This window comes from Lissotriton vulgaris, chromosome 10 (genome assembly GCF_964263255.1).
Source record: "Lissotriton vulgaris chromosome 10, aLisVul1.2, whole genome shotgun sequence".
In the NCBI taxonomy this organism is placed as follows: Eukaryota; Metazoa; Chordata; class Amphibia; order Caudata; family Salamandridae; genus Lissotriton; species Lissotriton vulgaris.
This window is the reverse complement of record NC_141698.1, coordinates 422673471-422692593: the sequence shown is the minus strand read 5'-3', so window position 1 is coordinate 422692593 and position 19123 is coordinate 422673471. Positions and strand designations below refer to the sequence as shown.

The following is a 19123-nucleotide window of genomic DNA, read 5'->3' as shown; positions in this document are numbered from 1 at the left end:
AGATTTAAATGTAAATCAACTAGGTACTGATCCTTAGAGCTCAGCGCAGGGCTTTTGGCTGTATTTAATATTTTTTTACATTTTTAAATAGGACAGTCACACAAAGATTTATTTCACTGTGCTTCACAAACAACAACGTGAAGATGATCAGCATCACTTGCAGTGTAACAATGACAACCGTAACAACTATATAATAATTCTCAATGCTTTCAAAGCTGAAACCATAAAAGGAGAGGTGAAATGAGGGTGACGGGAATGCAAGTAGCAAGCAGCAGCACACTGAAGAAATGAGATTAAAGTTAAGAGAAAGGTCAGCGAAGAGACGAGCTTCGATATTCAGGGAACCAAGTGAAAATATTATTTCAAACAGGTAGGTTTGTAGTTTTTCCCAGAACATCAAAGGGGACTCTACAAATCTGATTTTCCAATGGTGCAGCATTCCATATGGAGGCAGTGTCACAGAGAGGGCTTTGTACAACAAAGTCCAGGAGTTTCATGTTACCAACTTTCATTTGATGGTCAGTGGTAAACATTTGTTGTTTAGGGTTGTTCATGGGTCAAACAGCAAGTCTTACAGATGCAATCCACAAAATGATCTGGAATTTCCATTTTCTGTACAGGCCTCTGAGAAAAATGTATTGCTGCTAAGGCCCTGATTCAGAGTTCGTCAAACTTCAGGTGCTTTTGACTGCACCCGATAAATAACAATACCTTGGAGTATATTATTTATCAGGTTCAATAAATAGCACTTATAACAACTTTGCAGGGGATTAGCTTGCAGATTTTGATGCTTAGAGAACCAAACTTCACATTTTACTGTAAGTACAACATACCTTTTCCATGTAAATTCCAGCAGGTTAGACCTACCTAAATTTAACAAAGGGGGAGATATTTAACGCACCCAGTAATTGACAAATTAGGTAATCCGACTCAACTCGTAATTCCGCCCCCTGCGCATGCAAGGTTTTAATGCAGGGGTCGGAAATCAGTATCCCACTCATAGTCAGGGCCATAGACTCAGACTGCAGTGAATGGTCATAACATATGCAGGTGCATCATCTGACATACAGAGGAGGTGCTGTCCCCAGCTTTAGGGTGGAAAGCAAATGAAAGAATTTTCAAAATGATGATGCTAGGTACAAGGATAGAAGCGTTTAGTGAAAATATTTTGTGTTGGACGATACAGTGTGATCTCAAGACTACTTCATCGCATAACGGTTTCATAACAGTCTATTTTTCCAACTTCTCCTTCCCTCTTGAGGTTTTAAGAGTTCGGTCAGTTCCATATGAAGCTGTTGCTTCTCTAGCATGAGGCCACAACTTAGAATGGCCTCCAGCAACCCCCAGGTCTGGGAGAAGCACATGCTTAAGATTAATTACAGCTGTTAAAATAGACAGGAATTGCCTGAATTATTCCATTATAAATGACAGAACAGAATACTCAAGACATGAGCTATGCCTAACATAGAGTAAGTCCAAAAAAGGACTGATACAGATAATACCGTTTGAGGGAAGTGTGTGACTCCAATAGAACAAGCTTTAAGAATAGCACAACTAGGCCTTGATTACCAGTTGGGTGGTTAATTCCATACTCTGTATAAAACCTGGTTTACGCACGAGACAGAATTACAAGTTTGGTTTTATTTAATGCATCTGATAATTATCGGATGGGTTAAATGACCTAACATTCATTCAATGTCGGCGCCTACACCTGCCGAAATTTAACAGTGGAAAACGTACGCTACTTACCGTATCATCCATGTTATTCCTCATAGACTCATAATAGGTGTTATTTTTCGCACCTGATAAATATCATACCTCATGGTATTGTTATTTGTAAGCGGTGATAAATACCACCGCAGCTTGTAATCAGGCCTCTAGTTATTGAGATACATAACAATTGTGCAGAAGGGACATCATTTAACTGCCTCAACTGGTCTGTGAAATCCATATCAACTTTGGTCTCTCTGTAAAATACCTTTTACTTGAATCTTTCTGACTCAGTAGACAGATTCCACATATCACAAAGTACACATTTTGAACTAAGATGAATGCACAAATTTCCCCTCTTTAATTTGTCCCACCTCTCCTTGTGTAGTCAATGCTTTCCCTTTTGTCTGTTTTCTTCTGAGTCTTCTGAAACTTGGTTTCCTCTCTTGTTTTCTTGAGTAATGCTACAGCACTGCTAGTCGTCTCACCTGTATATAAAGAACAAATTTAACACTTAGCACTTTAAGAGGCTCAGACAGCAAAATATAGGTTATGTACATTTAAATACAGCTGAAAAATGTAAATGTGCAATTTAATAAGTATGAAAATCAACGTACTACAAGATGTTCGTATGTATGTTAGGATGCTATAACAAAACAGAACACAGGCATGGTACATATTAGACCGAGAACTGAAGGCCAACATTAAGCAGGAGAGCAGCTGTCTAAGAAAAACATTACGCAATAAAGGGCAACTTAAAGCAGAAAGATGCAAAAAGGCTGATGATTTATGAGAAGTAGTTACTGAGTGCCTATAGCCTTGTAATATATGGCACATTAAACACATGAACAGCTTAAAGCACAGCGCTCGTGCCGAAAACCTGCACCAAAAATGAATCTATGCACTATGATTTAGTATTCTAAACTTGTGTTATTCACTGCATACATAAAGCACCACAAGTAAACATATATAAATATAACCACCTGCCCCAGGTCCATTCTGTTACCACATGTATGAAGGGACAAGCTCTTGTCACTTGATGTGTGCACAGTGGAAGGCATAGGTCAAAGCTGCAAATATTGAATGAAAAGAAGCCACAGTCCACCCTTTCATTTATTACATGAGAGACTTCAGCAGACCTCATATGCAATAAGTTCAGTACAAAGGATCCCCTATGATCAAATGCTGAAATATTTGAGAAGTTCTACCACTACACCTACAAAGCAAAGATGAAACCTTGGGTTTTGTTTAATTGCTAAGTTAGTTTTTAGGTCTCGCCTAGGCAGCACTTGCGCTGTCTGTTTGAGACATGATGTAGCTAGGATATGGGCTTGAAAAAATGACCATTATTTTCATTGTTTCCTTTTGCTGTCCTGTAGATATGCTGGCTTTTCAATGGTAAATACACTCAGTAGTCCCTCCTTTTGGAATGTTGTATCCTTCCATGAGGACTGCTACTCTTTCATGGGTTCTTCCTGTTCAGGTTATTTATACTTAAAGAGGACTCTTTTTTTAGTCGGCCTGCATCTTTGCTCGTTAATTGTTCTGTTTACTTGTGTAGTAAAACTTCTGCCCCATCATGTGCTTGCCGTCACTTTATCTCCTGTGCCTCCCTCTCACACAACACTGCTTTAGTTGCTCCATATCCCTTAATCTCCCGATGCTTCTCCCTCACCCCTCACCCCTCCCACACCACAGCTTCCAGGCCCTCACCACCCTCTGAGGCCACTGCTGGTTTGCTAATTTGTTTGTTACTTTACAAAGACTTTTATTTATATAGTGCACCTAGCCATGGGATCAGGGAAATTAAATAATCAGCCCATTATCACAGGATGTTGAACCTGACAGCAGGCTCGCACCGGGATCCCCAGCTCATCAGTCAGCAGCTCTCACAACTGCGACATATTCTTTACCTAGCCATGTTGCAAGGTGCAGTACCATTTGTGGCCAAAAGAGGCACCAAAGGACACCTAGTGACAGTCTGTGGTAATTCACCCTCACAACACTGCTTGTTTTAACGTGGAGTTGGAACTGACATTTTTACTCCCAGCACAACTGCACCATTGAAAAAAACACAACTAGTTCTTTATTTTATTACGGTGAAGAGGGCATATCTATTGCATAGGTAAAAAAACTTTGGCATTTATATTGCCAATAGCTCCAACTCCAACAAATGCAAGACTTATTGCATTTCTAATGCTTGTTTACAGCTGAAGGCAGTTTTTGCATAATATTTTAGGTAGGCCAGTAAAGCAGCAAACGAGGACTTACTTTTACACTATAAAGCATTCATTTACCCAGAAATCATATTACCATTGAATTTATTTAACTATCTAATCTCAGAAATAGAGCATGTGAATATATGAAATGCTTTGCATAGCAACAATCCCGCTGTATCTAGGACACTGTACATTTTGGAAACGTGATGGGAATGAAAGGAGGATGACGTTGTACAACAACAAGACAAGATACACATTTATCCTATAGATATATATATATAGTAGTACAGAAATAGGGGGGAGTTCTTTCATGCGCTTGTTGTAAGAGTAGGCATTTGTAGAGTAGTTTGAATGATGTGTGTCAATGGAGAGAGCGCAGTACCAGTGTAGTCAAATCTAAAAGGCTAAAATATCAGAATCCGTACGCTAGACATGGAGGCGTAACAAATCATATCCCCATTGGCTGCTGATAAAAAGCGTGTTTACATCTGTATATGTTAGGAGGCCTCGGATTTAACAACCTAAAAAATACTTATCGGCCGCCATCATGATGTTTCTATTTCGGGTGCTGCAGGACCCTGTCAGTTGTAACTATTGTCCAACCCCTGGCTTGGGGAGGTGTAATTGTAACTACAGGCAGAGGATACTTGCAAATCATGACATCTAAGAACTGCACTCTCCATTTCTCCTGGAATTCCTGTTTGTGTTTTATAGGCATGGTAGGGGGATGCCAATGTGTGCCCGGATTCACACCTGCTTTCGGTGACATAAAAAAGAAATTAAAAAAATACCCATGTGTGGACGAGAGGGTGAATATGAGAACAGTTCCCCTTGGGAGGCAAGCGAAGCATTTCTGTATCTCTCACTCACTTGTGGAACGATGACCATTTTGTCTTTTTTCGCATTCTCCTCTTTCCATCGGGCACGGTTCTTCTTTCTCTTTACTCCTCAATGAAAAGACAGAGTTTGCGATGAGGGGGCCTGTTTGAAAGGGAAAAAACACTGCACGGTTAAACTTACGCTCCGCGAGCCTTAGCAATGGAATCAAAATGCTAATTCTAAACAAAAAAGTGGGTTCAAAAGGTTGCAGGTACTAGAAAGTTCCTTCCTATCAAATTAAAACGTTTCTGCATCTATTAGCTTTTAAAGTAGTGAACTTCTTACAATTTCTTTGAAGGACATGGACCTGATATTTTTAAGAGTATGTTGCAACCCCAACTAAAAATTAGCAATACAAAATCCTGCTGCTCACGGATGAAGATCCTGCAATGTTGGGCAAGTTATGTATTGCCAAAGGAAGAGAAGGCTGTAGATGATGTCAACCCCGAAGTACCAACACCCCATTTATTCCCACCATGCATTGATGTGAAGTACTGCTTCCTGTGCAAAAAACTAAACTGGTAACGTTCATACAGTACGAAATATGGATAAAGATTTTTTCCCATTTGGGCAAAAAGTTTCCCTGGAGTGAAAAAAGTCCGCAAGGGCAGCTGTAGTTGAGTGGCATCTTTACACGTGCATCAATCAATTCTACATTTATCCATAAGAATAATTTGGAATTCACAATACATTTTCAGAACTGCTGGAAATCTGAGACTGAAGGCTTTCCAGGGATGTGCATGAGATTTTCTAAGAAAATTGACTCCAAATTTAGGTTTAGACATTTACATTGGCCACTGGCAGCATCATTTAGTGGGCACAGGCATGCGAGATGACTTATGCACGCTCATTCATCGGATAAGCACATGTGTCATTGCTCAAGTATGATGGGGCATGCTCACGCCTACGAAAAAACGTAGATGCCACTTTTTTTCTATAGTGATCCTAAATGAATTAATAAATTTAAAAAATGATATTTCACTATTGAGAAAGCGCTTTTTGTAGGGTGTTTTGAAAGGAGAAGCAGGAGGCAACCATTTGCTGCTTAGCCCTCCAAAAATTTTAAATAAAGGAAAAAGGACTTCACAGTGGCAGGGACAATGTTGAAGCAGGTGAGGGAATTAATACAGAGTGGGTCGACGAGGAGGTGGAAAGCAGAACAAGAGAGATTAACACAGGGGGTGGCAGGGAGAAGCGCACAAGGAGGAGAGTAACAGAGTGCGGGGAGGGTGGTGGGGAGAAACGCGAGAGAGCCAGAGAGGGAGGACAGCACACTAGGGAGACAGCACAGCGGCGGCTCTAGGCTCATGACGGCCCTGGGCAGGGAGCGTAGTTAGGGGGCCCTGGAAGAGGGGGTCCATGCGGGGCGGAGCGCGGAGGCCATGAAGAGGGGGGGGGGGGGGTCAGGGTGTTTGGAAGTGGAACAGAGCCGGAGGCTGTCAAATCCCTGCCAGGGGCCGCCACACAAATATGTATCCATCCTCAGAGTATTATTATATTAAGGATATATATTGGCGTGGTGGCCCCTGGGGGTTTGGAGGCCCTGTGCTGGTGCACAGCTTGCACATGCCTAAGGCCGCCCCTGGACAACAAGACAGAGCACGAGGGATATTTAGTAGCTGGAGAAGCACACAAGAGAACTAGATAACACATCCTCTCTCAGGAAGTGCTTAACCAAGAAGAATAAAGTTGTTCCCTAAAAAAGAGCAGTGGAAAGATACAAGTCAGGCAAACAAAAGCATGGCAAAGATGCTGTTCTCCAGGGTCTGCAAACACAAGAAGGCGAAAGTAAGTCAGCAGATAAAAAGCAAGCAAGTGAGAGCTGATATAAAGCCACAAAATGGTAAGCAGTGGGCAGGCTGTAAATCCAATGAACGTTTTTGGTAAGCCTACAAAAGGTCTTTCGCAACCAGCCAGTTTGCACTGGCAGACAGACAAAATCTAGAAAGGTAAAAATCCTACAAAGCAGGCCACTGAGCTACGACTTAATCAAAAAGCAGTTCACATACCTCTTTGGTTGGAAGGAATTGAAAGTTCAAATAGCTCTGCATTTAGGCGCTGCTTAGGTTGTTAGGAATAGTAAGGTGATGGTATGAAAAAAAAGTTCACTGGTTCTCTCAATTTAATAGAAATTAGTTATAATCTATGAAGTTGAAAGAACCAATCCTGAAAAATTCAATAGCTTTGCACCTAGAGCTGCCAACTTTATCAGAAACAAATTACAGACATTTGTTTGCATTTTGCTATGCACACAGGGCTACGAACTGATGGTAAAAGAGAATGTGTGTAACATCATCAGTATTCCTCAATATCATGGTTATTATACATCTGTTTTTTTTTTTATAATAATCATCTAGAAGTAATTTAGACATCTCCCAAAATATTTTTTAAGGTGTTTCTTTGTGTTTCTGTTTTACCTTTATATTTAAAAAGCGAATACTTCTGTATTTCACTACTTTTTAAAACTTTTTTACTGGCCTTGACCAAAGGACATAGGCTAGTAAAATATGGGCCTGGTTGCACCCTTGTGATCCAATTTTATACCGGATAGGTCTATGAACAAACCGAATCCATTATTCGCGGAAAGGCTTTACTGATACAGTATCACTGATGGTTATAATTAGGCCCCTTCACAGCACCTACCCCATCTCAACTGAATAGACTGAATCTGGAAACTGTTTTGAAACTGCCAATATTTGAAACTACTTCTTCACAGTCCAGAAACAGTTGTCAATAATTCCTAAAAGTCTACAATAAAGAAGAGGTTGTTAAAAGATTTGACATGTCTAATAGGTACCGTGGCAAATTATTCTCCAAAGAAGCGTCAATCTTACATATGTACCCCGGCTTCACTGCAGCTCAATATTAATGGCAAGAAGGGGATCCATGATGTAATAGAGAGAGAGCATTTTATATCAAACTGTAACTTCGACCAGAGGGGTAAGTCGATCAGGAATGAAGGGTACAGCTGCTGATCCACTAAGCCTAAAATCCACCCAAAGTTTAACAGTGGGAGTTGGGGCACCTTCCTGATGCCAGAGAAATAGGTAGATTTGTGATTCATGGGACAGAAAATCATCAAAATCACTAGAATTATGAGATTCTGGAGCTGCTCCGCTTTCCGCATAATTATGGTTTGTCATATTTGGCACATAATCCATCACCCACTGCAAGATTTGCAGATTTACAAAAACAGTGTCTAGCTCAAACGGATCAAAGGTTATCAAAAATGTGACAAGTGTCGCAACTCAGTCGAAAGCCCTTTGCCAACTTTGACTGGCCAACTTCCAGTTTCCGGTTACTGTATTTGGGTGTATACTGATTGTAGGAGAGTAGGGTCTGCTTCCTATGGTTACCCCCACTTTTTGCTGTGATTCTCTGGTTTTTCGACTTTAGTATGGCTGTGGTCCTGCTAATCAGGCCCACAGCCTAGCTGTTCTCTCTCTAAATTGATACCATGTACTTTAGGTGCATACCAGATTAGTTACTGGGTCACCCTTGTGAGCCCCTGTATAGTATACCCTAGGTACCCAGGGCATAGGTTCACCCTAGGCCTACCAGGGGCTGCAGCATGTATTGTGCCACCCCTGGTTAGCCTTCCAAACGGACACCACAGGTCTGTTCTTACAGCCTAGGTAAGGTGGTGTAATCACCCCTTACTTAGATATAGTATATCTATATCTACCTTATATATAGACACATACAAACCTATAAGTCACTCCTATGGCAGGCCTTAACAATCCTGGAGGCAGAGTGTTTGTTTTTATGTGAGAGGGTGCCCTAGCATGAGCTGAGCTCCTCTGCAGCTTTCGGAACCATCTCCTTATAACTGTTCTATGATGTAGCCATTCCATATACTCTTAAGTGCATTATAATCCTCGCGGTTAATGATAACTTTGGTTTGGCTTTATCAAAACATGTCATGTAAGGTGTCAAACACTTTGGAATACTACCCCCCGGCAGTTCTGGCAGCTAGGGTAGCATTTCACGCTTCTAGAGGGAGAAGACATGTAGTTGCTGGTTTACCCGGTTAAAGTTAAACAGAGCCTCAGCATCACAAAATGGATGCTGCTGCCACAGACACAAGTCTGACCTCCTGTTGCTGGACGAAATTCTGGCAGGGGATGCCTGTACAATAGGTTTCCTGTCCAGGGAGGTGCCAGCACCTCCCCAGACAGGTTTTTGTGTATTGGGCAGGGAGGGCTGCATTCTGTGAATGCTTTCCAGACACTGCCTGGGGCACCCAAGGTGCTCCATGCATTTCCCAGTTCAAACCAGTTGCTGGGGCACTCAGCCCCAGCTCTAGGGTGAAACTGGACAAAGGGGAAGGGGTGTAACCACCCCCTCCCCAGGTCCACCAATAGGAGGGACCTTAGAGTTAGTCCAACCCCTAAACTTACTGTAAGTATAGAACCCCAGTCCCTAGGACTTTAGATTACCCTTGACGAAACTCTGCAACATATATCCTGGACCTTCAATATTCCATGTTGACTGGAAGACGGAAGAAATCTCCCTTGTGGTCAAGGAGTGAACATCAAACAGGCATCAAAAGCATCTTTGCCGGTCTGCATTTTCGATGCTCTCGCCGAACCCTGAAGAATCTGCGACACAGGACAAAGACTTCTAGACATCTCTGACCCCGACCTGAGCTCCCAGCAAAGCTGAGACCTGTGGCAGACACGAGAGACGTGGGACCGAAACTCCTGGACATCCTGCACTTTGCTACCTGCACCGACTTCCAGAGGTATCCCAAAGTGGAGTATTGGGGTGCTTGAAGCCCCAGCTCCAAGCACCTTTTGCACTGAAGCTCAGTGGCCCACACTCAACGAGTGTCCCGTGGGCCCACTTTGTGTATTTCAGTTTGACACGTCTTTGCGGTTCCTAGTCCGTTGGCTAGTAACCCCCCAAGAAGACCAATCATTGATTTAACTTGCTTTCCTGGTTGCTCCAGGCTTGCTCCAACTTCCCTGCAAACGAGAAGTTCCTCAGACCTTGCTGGTCTGCACCAAAGTCAATCTCGACATCCTGCGTGGATTGCATTTACCACGGCTTGTTGGGTCCAATCCGGATACCGACACCGCAGTCAGCTAGATCCTTCGTCGGGCAGCTCGAATCCAGCTCCTGGTCATCGTCGACGCCTCCTGGACCTCGTGGCTGAAGAGAAAAACTTCACCTTTTCACCTGAAATAACCCAACATCCGGTGGCATCATTCTATCGCCGCCCCTGGTCACTGGCTAGTGGCCCAGACTCTGTCTCCTCTGCTTTCAGGTTCTTGACATCTCCGATCCACCCTTGGATCTACCCGGACACTTTTACTCTGGTCACCTGCAGCACTTCTTCGCAGCTCTCCATTGGAATCGACGACAAAACCCGACACGAAAAGACACCTATGCACCCGGCTTCCCTGGGTGAGTTGTCACGAGTACTCCGGTGCTCCCGTGGGTCTTGACTCTCGAAGTGTCCTAGTCTAAAAGGGTTCCATCGTAGTTCGCGCTTAAATTGTAGAATTGTAACTAGTTTGTTTCCCATACAAAGTCAACGGTAACCCGAAGCTGTGTTTAGACACTGCACGCGTCTCCCGTGGGCCTCCTACATCCTAACCTTTGGTTGTTCCTAGAAGCCCCAGCGATTCCACAGGCCCCAGGCCTGCTTTCTAACTCTCACGTGGTTCTTAGTATATGGTTTGTGAGGCCCCTAGGGCAAAACATATACTGTGCAACTTATCGTATGCTAATTAAGTTCCTTGTATTATACTTTTACCTCTGACCTCATTAAGAGTGCAGAGGGGTTGTGGTTAGAATAAATACATATATATTTGATATATACCTTGTGTGGTGTGCTTTCATTTGGTACTCAAGAGATTATAAATAGTAAAACAACTTGCTTAACTCGTCTCCAAGTCTTAGCCTGAAGGCTGCTCTCCACAGCTACCACTAGGATAGCTTTCTATAAGGTTGACTTTATAACCTACCATCAATAAGGGTCGATTGGACTGCTGCAAGGTGCCCACTAGAATAGTGGATATACCAGGCCAACTTCTCACAGATACTAATGAGGTCAAACCTTTGACCACATAGTGATTACATGTGTCACAATGACAAAATAATGAAATAATATGACACCTCATTACGTCATATAATTTGACTTTTCTTGCTGCACAATTTAGTCAAACTGCCACATAATTCTAGTTGACCTGCTTGTAAACCACCACATGATATAACAACAGAGTGGGCGTAGAGTTAAAGTTCCCTAGTTAGGCGGCCATGTGACATCCCTCTCATTTTTCATTCTGATCGACCCGATATTTTTTTCTGTGCAGGAGACTCTTGTTACGAGTGCCCTAACAAGCGCCCTATAGGTTTTTGCCCGTTATTCACCAACAGAATGCTAGCTTTCATTGGGTGAGAGTATAACACCGAAAGTTGTACTTCTTTTGGTACGAGTTACTTCCACCCCCTTGACCATGGTCATGAAATGGATGACAGACGGTGGCATCTGATTAATAGTGTGAGTGACAGGGCCTATTTCAGGCGCCCTAGTGGGGAGACTGCACATCGGGTTTCCATGTGTAATCCTGTGCACTCTTTCATGACTGCACCCCTGAAGCCGCCCAGGTTGCCTCTGGTGTATGTGACAGTAGTGCTTGAACGCCCAAGCACTGAGCCAGGCACCTCCTGAATATATGTAAATTCTTAACTTTGTAAAGTGCTCCTCAGGGTTCAGTGATATATAAAGCTGCTGTCTCACCTTGCCTTGTCTGCTCTGCTTTTTCCTTTCGTCCTCTCCCTGCAGAAACCATTTTAAAGCTAAGAGTGTGTCTCAGGTTAAGAAACAATCACAGGCACTTGGAAGGCGAAGAAATGACGGTTTGTGCTCATCTTCCTTAAATTAAGCCAGTTCCAGCAGGCCAGCCTTCGGTCTGAAAAAAAGCAACATCTGAACAAAACTGTGAGCAGGGGCATGGCCAAAGCTGCATATCTATAAACAAAGATATAGGATGGATGTATGACGGTACAACGCGTACCGTCACAACGCATCCCTTTACACCGCATCCCTTACAACGCAAGTCGTTACCACGACTTGCGTTGGGGGCGCGGATTTCGTATAGTATAATTTACTATTCTAACACCAGTCCCCGTGGACCCTAGGGAAGGTGTTGAGATAGTAAATTTACTATTTTTAATCCTTTAGCGCCCTCCAGCGCAAGTTGTGGTAACGACTTGCATTGTAATGGACGCGTTGTAAAGGCCACGCGTAGTAAAATCCGCGTGGTAAAGGATGTTTACCTATAGGGATATGTGCCCTCCCACCCTATTCCTATCACTGCCTTGCCTAACAACAGAGCCCGATTAGAAAGAGGCTGCTTGGCTCCAATATGCAATCTGAAGGAAGGATCGCCGTTGGCTGGCTACCATGAAAACTGTATGGATCTCGAAATAAATGAAATTTTAAATAATTGGTTCCTCCAGTTGGGATCCCAATATAAATCTGAGTAGTCAGTTGGATTGGAAGTTTGGAACTGCCTTTATTTCGGGATGTAAGCTTGCCCCTTTAGCCTCATTCAGAGTTCACATTTTCCTAGCAAGTGCTATGTGCACCGGTAAAGAGAAAGGCTAAGAAAAGTTGCATTCCCATACATTTCCCTTCCGCCGGGACCTGGAACTTCTGATTCCCTAACTCATGCACGGCGGTAGAGAGGCAGCTGTCCAGCACAGACAGCGGTCATGCAGTGCGAACCATATATACAACCTGCTGAATCGCTGTGTGCAATTCATGCACCCAATAAGAACTAAAGAAAATAACACACTGCTACACTTTACCCTTCAAAACGTATAGCAATTATTATAGTATTACGGTCGCAACTACAGAATTTTTGCCAAAAAAACATATGCTGGGGCCAATAAAGTACAAAGTTAGTTACTCAGACACTGCCATCAATTACGCAGATCTGTCAACAATGCAATAAATCGTCCAAAAGCTACTACTTAGGGCCTTATTACGACTTGTGTAGGCGGTGAGCAAGCCTGCAGAGGTGGCAGTCAGGAGAGCACTGTGAAGTTGGAGGCACCCTGACTGCCATTACAATGTTGTCGTTAGGCTAGCAGTGTTCCGGCAGCGCTGCCACGGCGACAGCATGCTTTGACTCATAGAGTGAGCATGCGGCACATGTTGCCGCAGTGCAGCGCCACTTTAACGCCGGGCGGCCACTTGAACATCGGGCGCACTGTTGTCATTCACCATCTTGTGCATGGTACAAAGTGCGCACACAACAGAGCAGGTATAGAGGGCACAACATGTGCCCCCAGCAACAATGCCCAATGGACTGAATAGCTGGGGCCCTTTTTGTGGCCCCTCCCTTGCCTTTCCGCTGACCTTTTCATGGAGGGGTTTGCCTCCATGGACCGACACTATCTCAACCGCAGGACCCAAGTTCCTGCTGGTGGTGGGACCCTTGCAGCGGACTTGTGGCGGTCTGACCCGCACCTTGTAATCGGGCGGTCGGTCTACCAACGATGGTACGGCAGTCCTAAGACCCCCGTTTTCATAATCAGACCCTAACCATTTGAACTTAACAAGAATAAGGTATTTTTCTCTATGAAAAAAGAGCAACGTTGCTTGGGAATTATAGTTAGTGTCATGATACAAGTGCTAACTGAAATACTCCACATCCTACAAGATTAAGGTTTGACTGTGAACCAGCACAAAGCCTTAAAAGTCAAAGTTAAAATAGGAGGTCCTTGGCAAAATCAGCAAGCACACAGACGTATTGGTGTGCTCTGGTTCCAAGGACAATAGCAACCTTACTACCACATATTGCCTAGAAGCAATACTTAGATAATGGAGGTAGGGACTGACTACAAAAGTGTAAGCTACTACAAAAGTGTAAGTTACTACAAAAGTGCAGTTTGTGAATAGCATATTGTTATGCTATGTTATGTTATATGAACTTGTATAGCGCACGGCTGCCCCAGCCAAGGGGCGTTCTGGCGCTGGCTGCATGAAACTGAGAGGAAAAAGATGCCAAAGGAATATGTTGGAGAAATTACGAACTAACAAAAGAGATGAGTTTTTATAGCTTTTATGAAGGATAGCAAATCGTTCATTTCCCGTATTTGAGTAGGGAGTTCATTCCAGAGTTTTGCCGCAAGATATCTGAATGAGCGGCCGCCCATCCTGTCCCTCAGACAGAGATGACATAGCATGGGGGGTGGGGGGGGGCAGTTTTCAGCATTTTAAATGCTAGGTATAAAGTTTTAAAGTGGATCCTTTTTTCCACGGGAAGCCAGTGGAGTTTCGTAAGGGCATTGGTCACTGACTTATGGCAGGGGAGGCCGGTCAAAGCTCTGGCGGGGGCATTCTGGACTCGCTGGAGTCTAGATTTCTCTGCTACGTTTGCCCCTAGCAGAAGGGAGCTAGCATAGTCCAGCCGCGAGAGAATGGCTGACTGAACCACCATTTGGCAGGTTTGGTGGTCAAAGAATTTTAGGATCGGCCTGAGATTTCGTAAAATCCCAAAACAGGTGGCAACCACTTTCTTAGTGTGGTGGGTGAAGTTCAGGGCAGAGTCCACCCAGACTCCCATGTTTTTTACACAGTCTTTAGGCTCGGGTGGGTGGCCGAGGGTCTCTGGCCACCAGCTATTCCCCCAGGCAGTTTTCTCTTTGCCCACCAGCAAGACTTCCGTTTTGGTAGTTCGCCGTCATCCAGCTGGTGATGTCGATGAGAGTCTGTTTAAAATTCTGTGCGCTGAGACCTCTTTCATCTTTCAATGCCACCACCAGCTGGGTGTCGTCAGCGTAGGACATCAGTGACAGTCCATGTCTCCTGGCTACTTCTGCCAGAGGTTGGACGTACACATTGAACAGGGTAGGGCTGGGGGCCGACACCTGGGGCACACCCTGCTCAATGGGGCATTCTTTGGAGAGAAATAGAGGGGTGGAGACTCTGAAAGATCTGCCTGACAAAAAAGCCTTGAACCAGCTAAGGGCCAGCCCTACGATCCCTGCCTCCTCCAGCCTGAACAACAGTACCTCGTGCGAAACCGTGTCGAAGGCAGCACTGAGATCCAACAGAATCAGTGCTGCCGTTCCGCCGGAATCCAGTATGGTCCGGAGGTGTTCCGTCACACTTAAGAGGGCTGTCACGGTGCTGTGACCGGCACGGAAACCGTGTTGAGACCTGTCCAGAATGGCGTTGGACGTCAGGTACTTCGTCAAGGTGGTATTAACATGGGATTCCGCTACTTTGGCTGGCCAAGGGAGGAGTGATATGGGCCTGAAGTGTTCGGGTAAGGTAGGGTCTAGCGTGGGCTTTTTAAAGATGGGTGAGACCCAGGCTTGCTTCCATCAAGTAGGTATATTGGCAGTAGAGAAGGACAGGTTTACAATGTCTCTAAGGGGACCAAGTACGGTCCAGTCTGCCTCTCTAAATAGTTCAGGTTTAAGCGGGTCTGCGGGTGAACCTGAATAATTTTGTTACAGAGTTTGAGGAAGTCTTCTTGGCTAAGTGCCGGAATATTAGAAAGAATGGGTCTATTCGGATCGACTGAAGGAGCAAGGCGGGGAGTCGCCGGGAAGGCAGTATAGATTTTCTTGATTTTGTCCATGAAAAAAAAAGCCAGGTTGTCGCAGAGTGTAGGTGAGGTATTGGGGTTGTCCGCCGTTTTCTTGGCGCTGAGCTCTTTTAGTATTCTAAAAATGGGTTTGGCGGCATTATGACTGTTATTAATCTCTGTAGCATAGTACGCCGCTCGTGTCCTACAAATATTGCGGTGGTAACTCTTTTGTGACTGGACATAGAGGGTCTTGAGTGCCGGATCATATTCTCTCCTCCATCTTCGTTCAGCTTTTTTACAGTCTTTTTTTAGCGAGGAGAGCTCTTCACTGAACCAAGGGCTAGATTCGTGAGAGCGCGCCTTGATCCATTTGGCAGGTATTAAGGTGTCCAGGGCTTTGCTGATCCACTCGCAAAATTGGTCATAGCCTCGGTCAGGGTCCTCGCTAAGTTGGGGAGATCGGTTGAGAGGAGTGCTTGAAAGTCTTCAAGACGAAGCTTCCTCCTTGGTCTTTTCAGAACCTGCTGGGCGGGTTTTATGTTGGGGTCATCTCTGAAGGGTACTGTCATAATCACTAAACAGTGGTCCGTCCAGGTCATAGGGATGGGAGGTTCTACACTCACATTGGTCAAATTCGAAAGGATGGGGTCTAAGAGATGTCCGCCACTGTGAGTTGGACCGCTCAAAAGTTGGCAGAGCTGAAAAGCGGCACGGTCTGCTAACAGGGTATTGATCTTAGTGTCTGTTGTAAGATCAAAGTGAATGTTCAGATCTCCCATGATGGTAAAGTTCACAGTTTCGGTAATCAGAGAGCATATATTCTCAAGAAGTGAGGTTGTGAAGCTCATGACTGCTTCATGACTGCTCCCGGGTGCCTGTAGATCAAGAGACCCACGAGGTTAAGTTGAGGTTTGATTTTAATGTTGTAGCGTGCACATTCACTATCTTTAATTTCTAATCTCGTTAGATGGCAGGTGAAGTGAGATTTGACCATCATCGCGATCCCACCTCCCCTGGAGTGCCTGTTCAGAGTGTACGTGGTGTACCCCGTAGGGGTGGCAAGGTTGATGACTGAGTCCATGTCATCCTGAAGCCAGGTTTCTGTCAGGAATAAGATATCTAAGGAGAGGTTGGAAAGTAGCTCATAGATTTCTGAGTAATGTTTCTGCATGGATCTGACATTGAGCTGGACCGACCCTAATTTGTTGGGGATTAACATTAGTGAGGGACGGCGGTAGGGAGGGGGTCGGCAGGGAGATGCCACAGGAGCATGTGTGGAGGCCTCTACTACGTGAGAGGTTAAGTTTGGCACACTCACCACCCGAACACTTTAGAGTTAATAGCTCTTGCCTTGAGTAGATTGGCGCGCCCCTATTAATGTCACCATGCTTCCTGGCGCGAGGCGGCTGCAGGCGCCGGCGGGCGCAGACAGGCTGGACTCTGGTTCGACTGCGGCACGACCGCTGATCGCGTGCGCGGAGCCATGACTGTTTGCTTAAATACTGGCGACTAGAACCCCGAACCTGGGGTGCCCTACTCAATATGACCGCTGCCGATTTGCGCAGCCCGGGAGACTCAGCCCTAAGATCGGTCGAGAACCGCCCAGGGTGCGTGAATAAGGGGATTTAAAACTGCATCAACGGAGCAGTGTGCAAAAGATAAAATTGCCCGTGACACAGCAAAGTGCAATTAAAATGTAGAAAGCGCCACGATAAGGTCCGCGAGCGCAACATGACAAGGGGGGGAGCGGACACAAAGGAACAGCAATACAAGTGCAATGGTAAACATTCTAGAAGCACAAATCTAGTAACAACACCTCCCGGCTTCCGCCTCAGGAGAGTTATGAGCAGCAATCATTGTAGGTGGTTTTGTAGGAAAACTGTAGTACTACAGAACATACTACAGAGTGCAGCTTGTGAATCAGGCCCTTTGCCTTGCCAGCACAGTTCCAATAAACGGTGGTTGGAATTTAGGATATCCAAGTTGATTCTATTTAGGTTTAGGGGGATTTATAGCGCGCACGGCTACTCAAAAGTGTCCCAGCGCGAGCCAAAGCATCAGAGGGAACCAAAGCAAAGTAAGAGAGGGACAGGCTAGTTGAACAGGAAGGTATTTGGGAATTCATGTCCATGACCAGTGTCTAAGTTTTAACTTTGAATTCTAAACAATTTGCTCCAGGCTAGGTATGATCCTATTTTGCTGACCAACATTTTAAAATGGTTAATCAGATTTTTGTTTTTGGAGTGCATCCATTATAGTGTTTGCAGGAATGTTGAAAGGACATTCAACTTTTCTCTCTGGTTTCCCAAGAGATCCAGGTAGAAAGGAAGGCAATCTGTTCAATCGTAAAAGTTATCTCTCTGGCTATTAGGAGGCTGCAGGTCTGCTACACATTAATGCTAAACAGTACCTTGAAGAACAGGGATACATACTCTAGAAGTGAATTTGGCGTGTTAGGCTATCAGGCTATAGGGCAATCGGGCAGTGCCCGATGAACTGGTATGTCTGTCATTTTTTTTTAACAGTTTGTGGGCCTGTTTTATGTCCAGGTATGCGACTTATAACTGTTAATTTCCCTGATATTACCTAAAAGATTGCCTGCAGAAAACAAAAGTGCATGCAGTCTCGCATATCTTGCAAAAAATACCCATACAGCATGTGTTTACACGCTCAAAATTAGCTTAATTTGCATACGTGAACCACTTTTTTTTATTTTGGTGCCTGGGACTATTTTTTGTCCCAGTCCGACCATCGCCACCTTGTGCTACTTCAAATTATATCAGTGATGAAAAATGTAAACCATTCCCCGAGTATCAAGGGACTATTATGGCCTCATAGCCCGCCAGAGCTATAAGGCCAACTTCCATGCAATTTAGGACAGGAGAGGGGCACCGCCAGACAGCAACAGATTAAAGCTATCCCAAAGTTCTTCTAATGTCTGATGTTCAATGGTTGAGATCTTGATCTTTGAGATAGAGGTGAGTTCAGTCAAGGTCTGACATATGTTGTTATGATGCCAGGAATATCTTATTTAAAGATTAATTGCATATACATATTATGTACACTTCTGAAGATGCTGTGTTTTAAAAGGTTCAAAGCATACAACATGTCTATAATCAAGATTTTCCTAAATGTGTACCAAAGACATGTAATCAGAATACATACAGAGAATCCAGAAATAGAAAACAAGCATGGTGTTCGAAGACTGTACACTTTTTAAAGACATAAAAGTAGTGCAACCTTACCTAAGGCAAGCATGGCTTGGTGGATCTCCTTCATCACCGTGTTGTAAAGTTCCTTCTGCCATTCGTGTAACAGATTCCACTCCTCTTCCGAGAAACTGTCAGCCACATCATGAAATGTAACTGGTGCCTGCAACAGAAAGAGCTGGATAATAATAGGACGTCTCACTAGATATTATTCGTAAGTACAGCAAGCAAAATATGGCAATAGGACTAAGTGGGAAATTAAAGAGAAGTAAAGCGAAGCTAAGAGACTGCCAACATGTTTACAGTTTGGCGACCGAGTGGAAACCGTGTGTCCGCAATAGAATGAATGGCACCAAAACTGGGTCTTTCAGACTTGTAATTACAATGCAACTAAACATAAGTGTTAAGTTTAAATACGTGAAAATCAAGAAACTGTCAGTAGTGATCCCACAATTTAATATGCAGAAACGCTGCCTGTATTGTTTTATGGCTCAGTAGTCTGGGACTAGTAGTTCTGTTCTTGTCCTTATAATTTCTGATCTATTTATTT

At 44.2% G+C, this 19123-nt stretch overlaps 1 protein-coding gene across 1 annotated transcript in view; it reads right to left on the bottom strand.

Annotated features, from left to right (window-relative positions):
* LOC147685345 (uncharacterized) overlaps nt 1–19123 on the bottom strand; it is a 240949-nt gene that overhangs the window by 180456 nt on the left and 41370 nt on the right. The window contains exons 2-4 of the mRNA XM_086941275.1: nt 18610–18736; nt 4800–4910; nt 2085–2198 (exon numbers count right to left, since the gene is read on the bottom strand). Of these exons, the coding sequence (XP_086797401.1) occupies nt 2085–2198; nt 4800–4910; nt 18610–18736 (352 nt within the window). The remainder of the gene's footprint in view (nt 1–2084; nt 2199–4799; nt 4911–18609; nt 18737–19123) is intronic.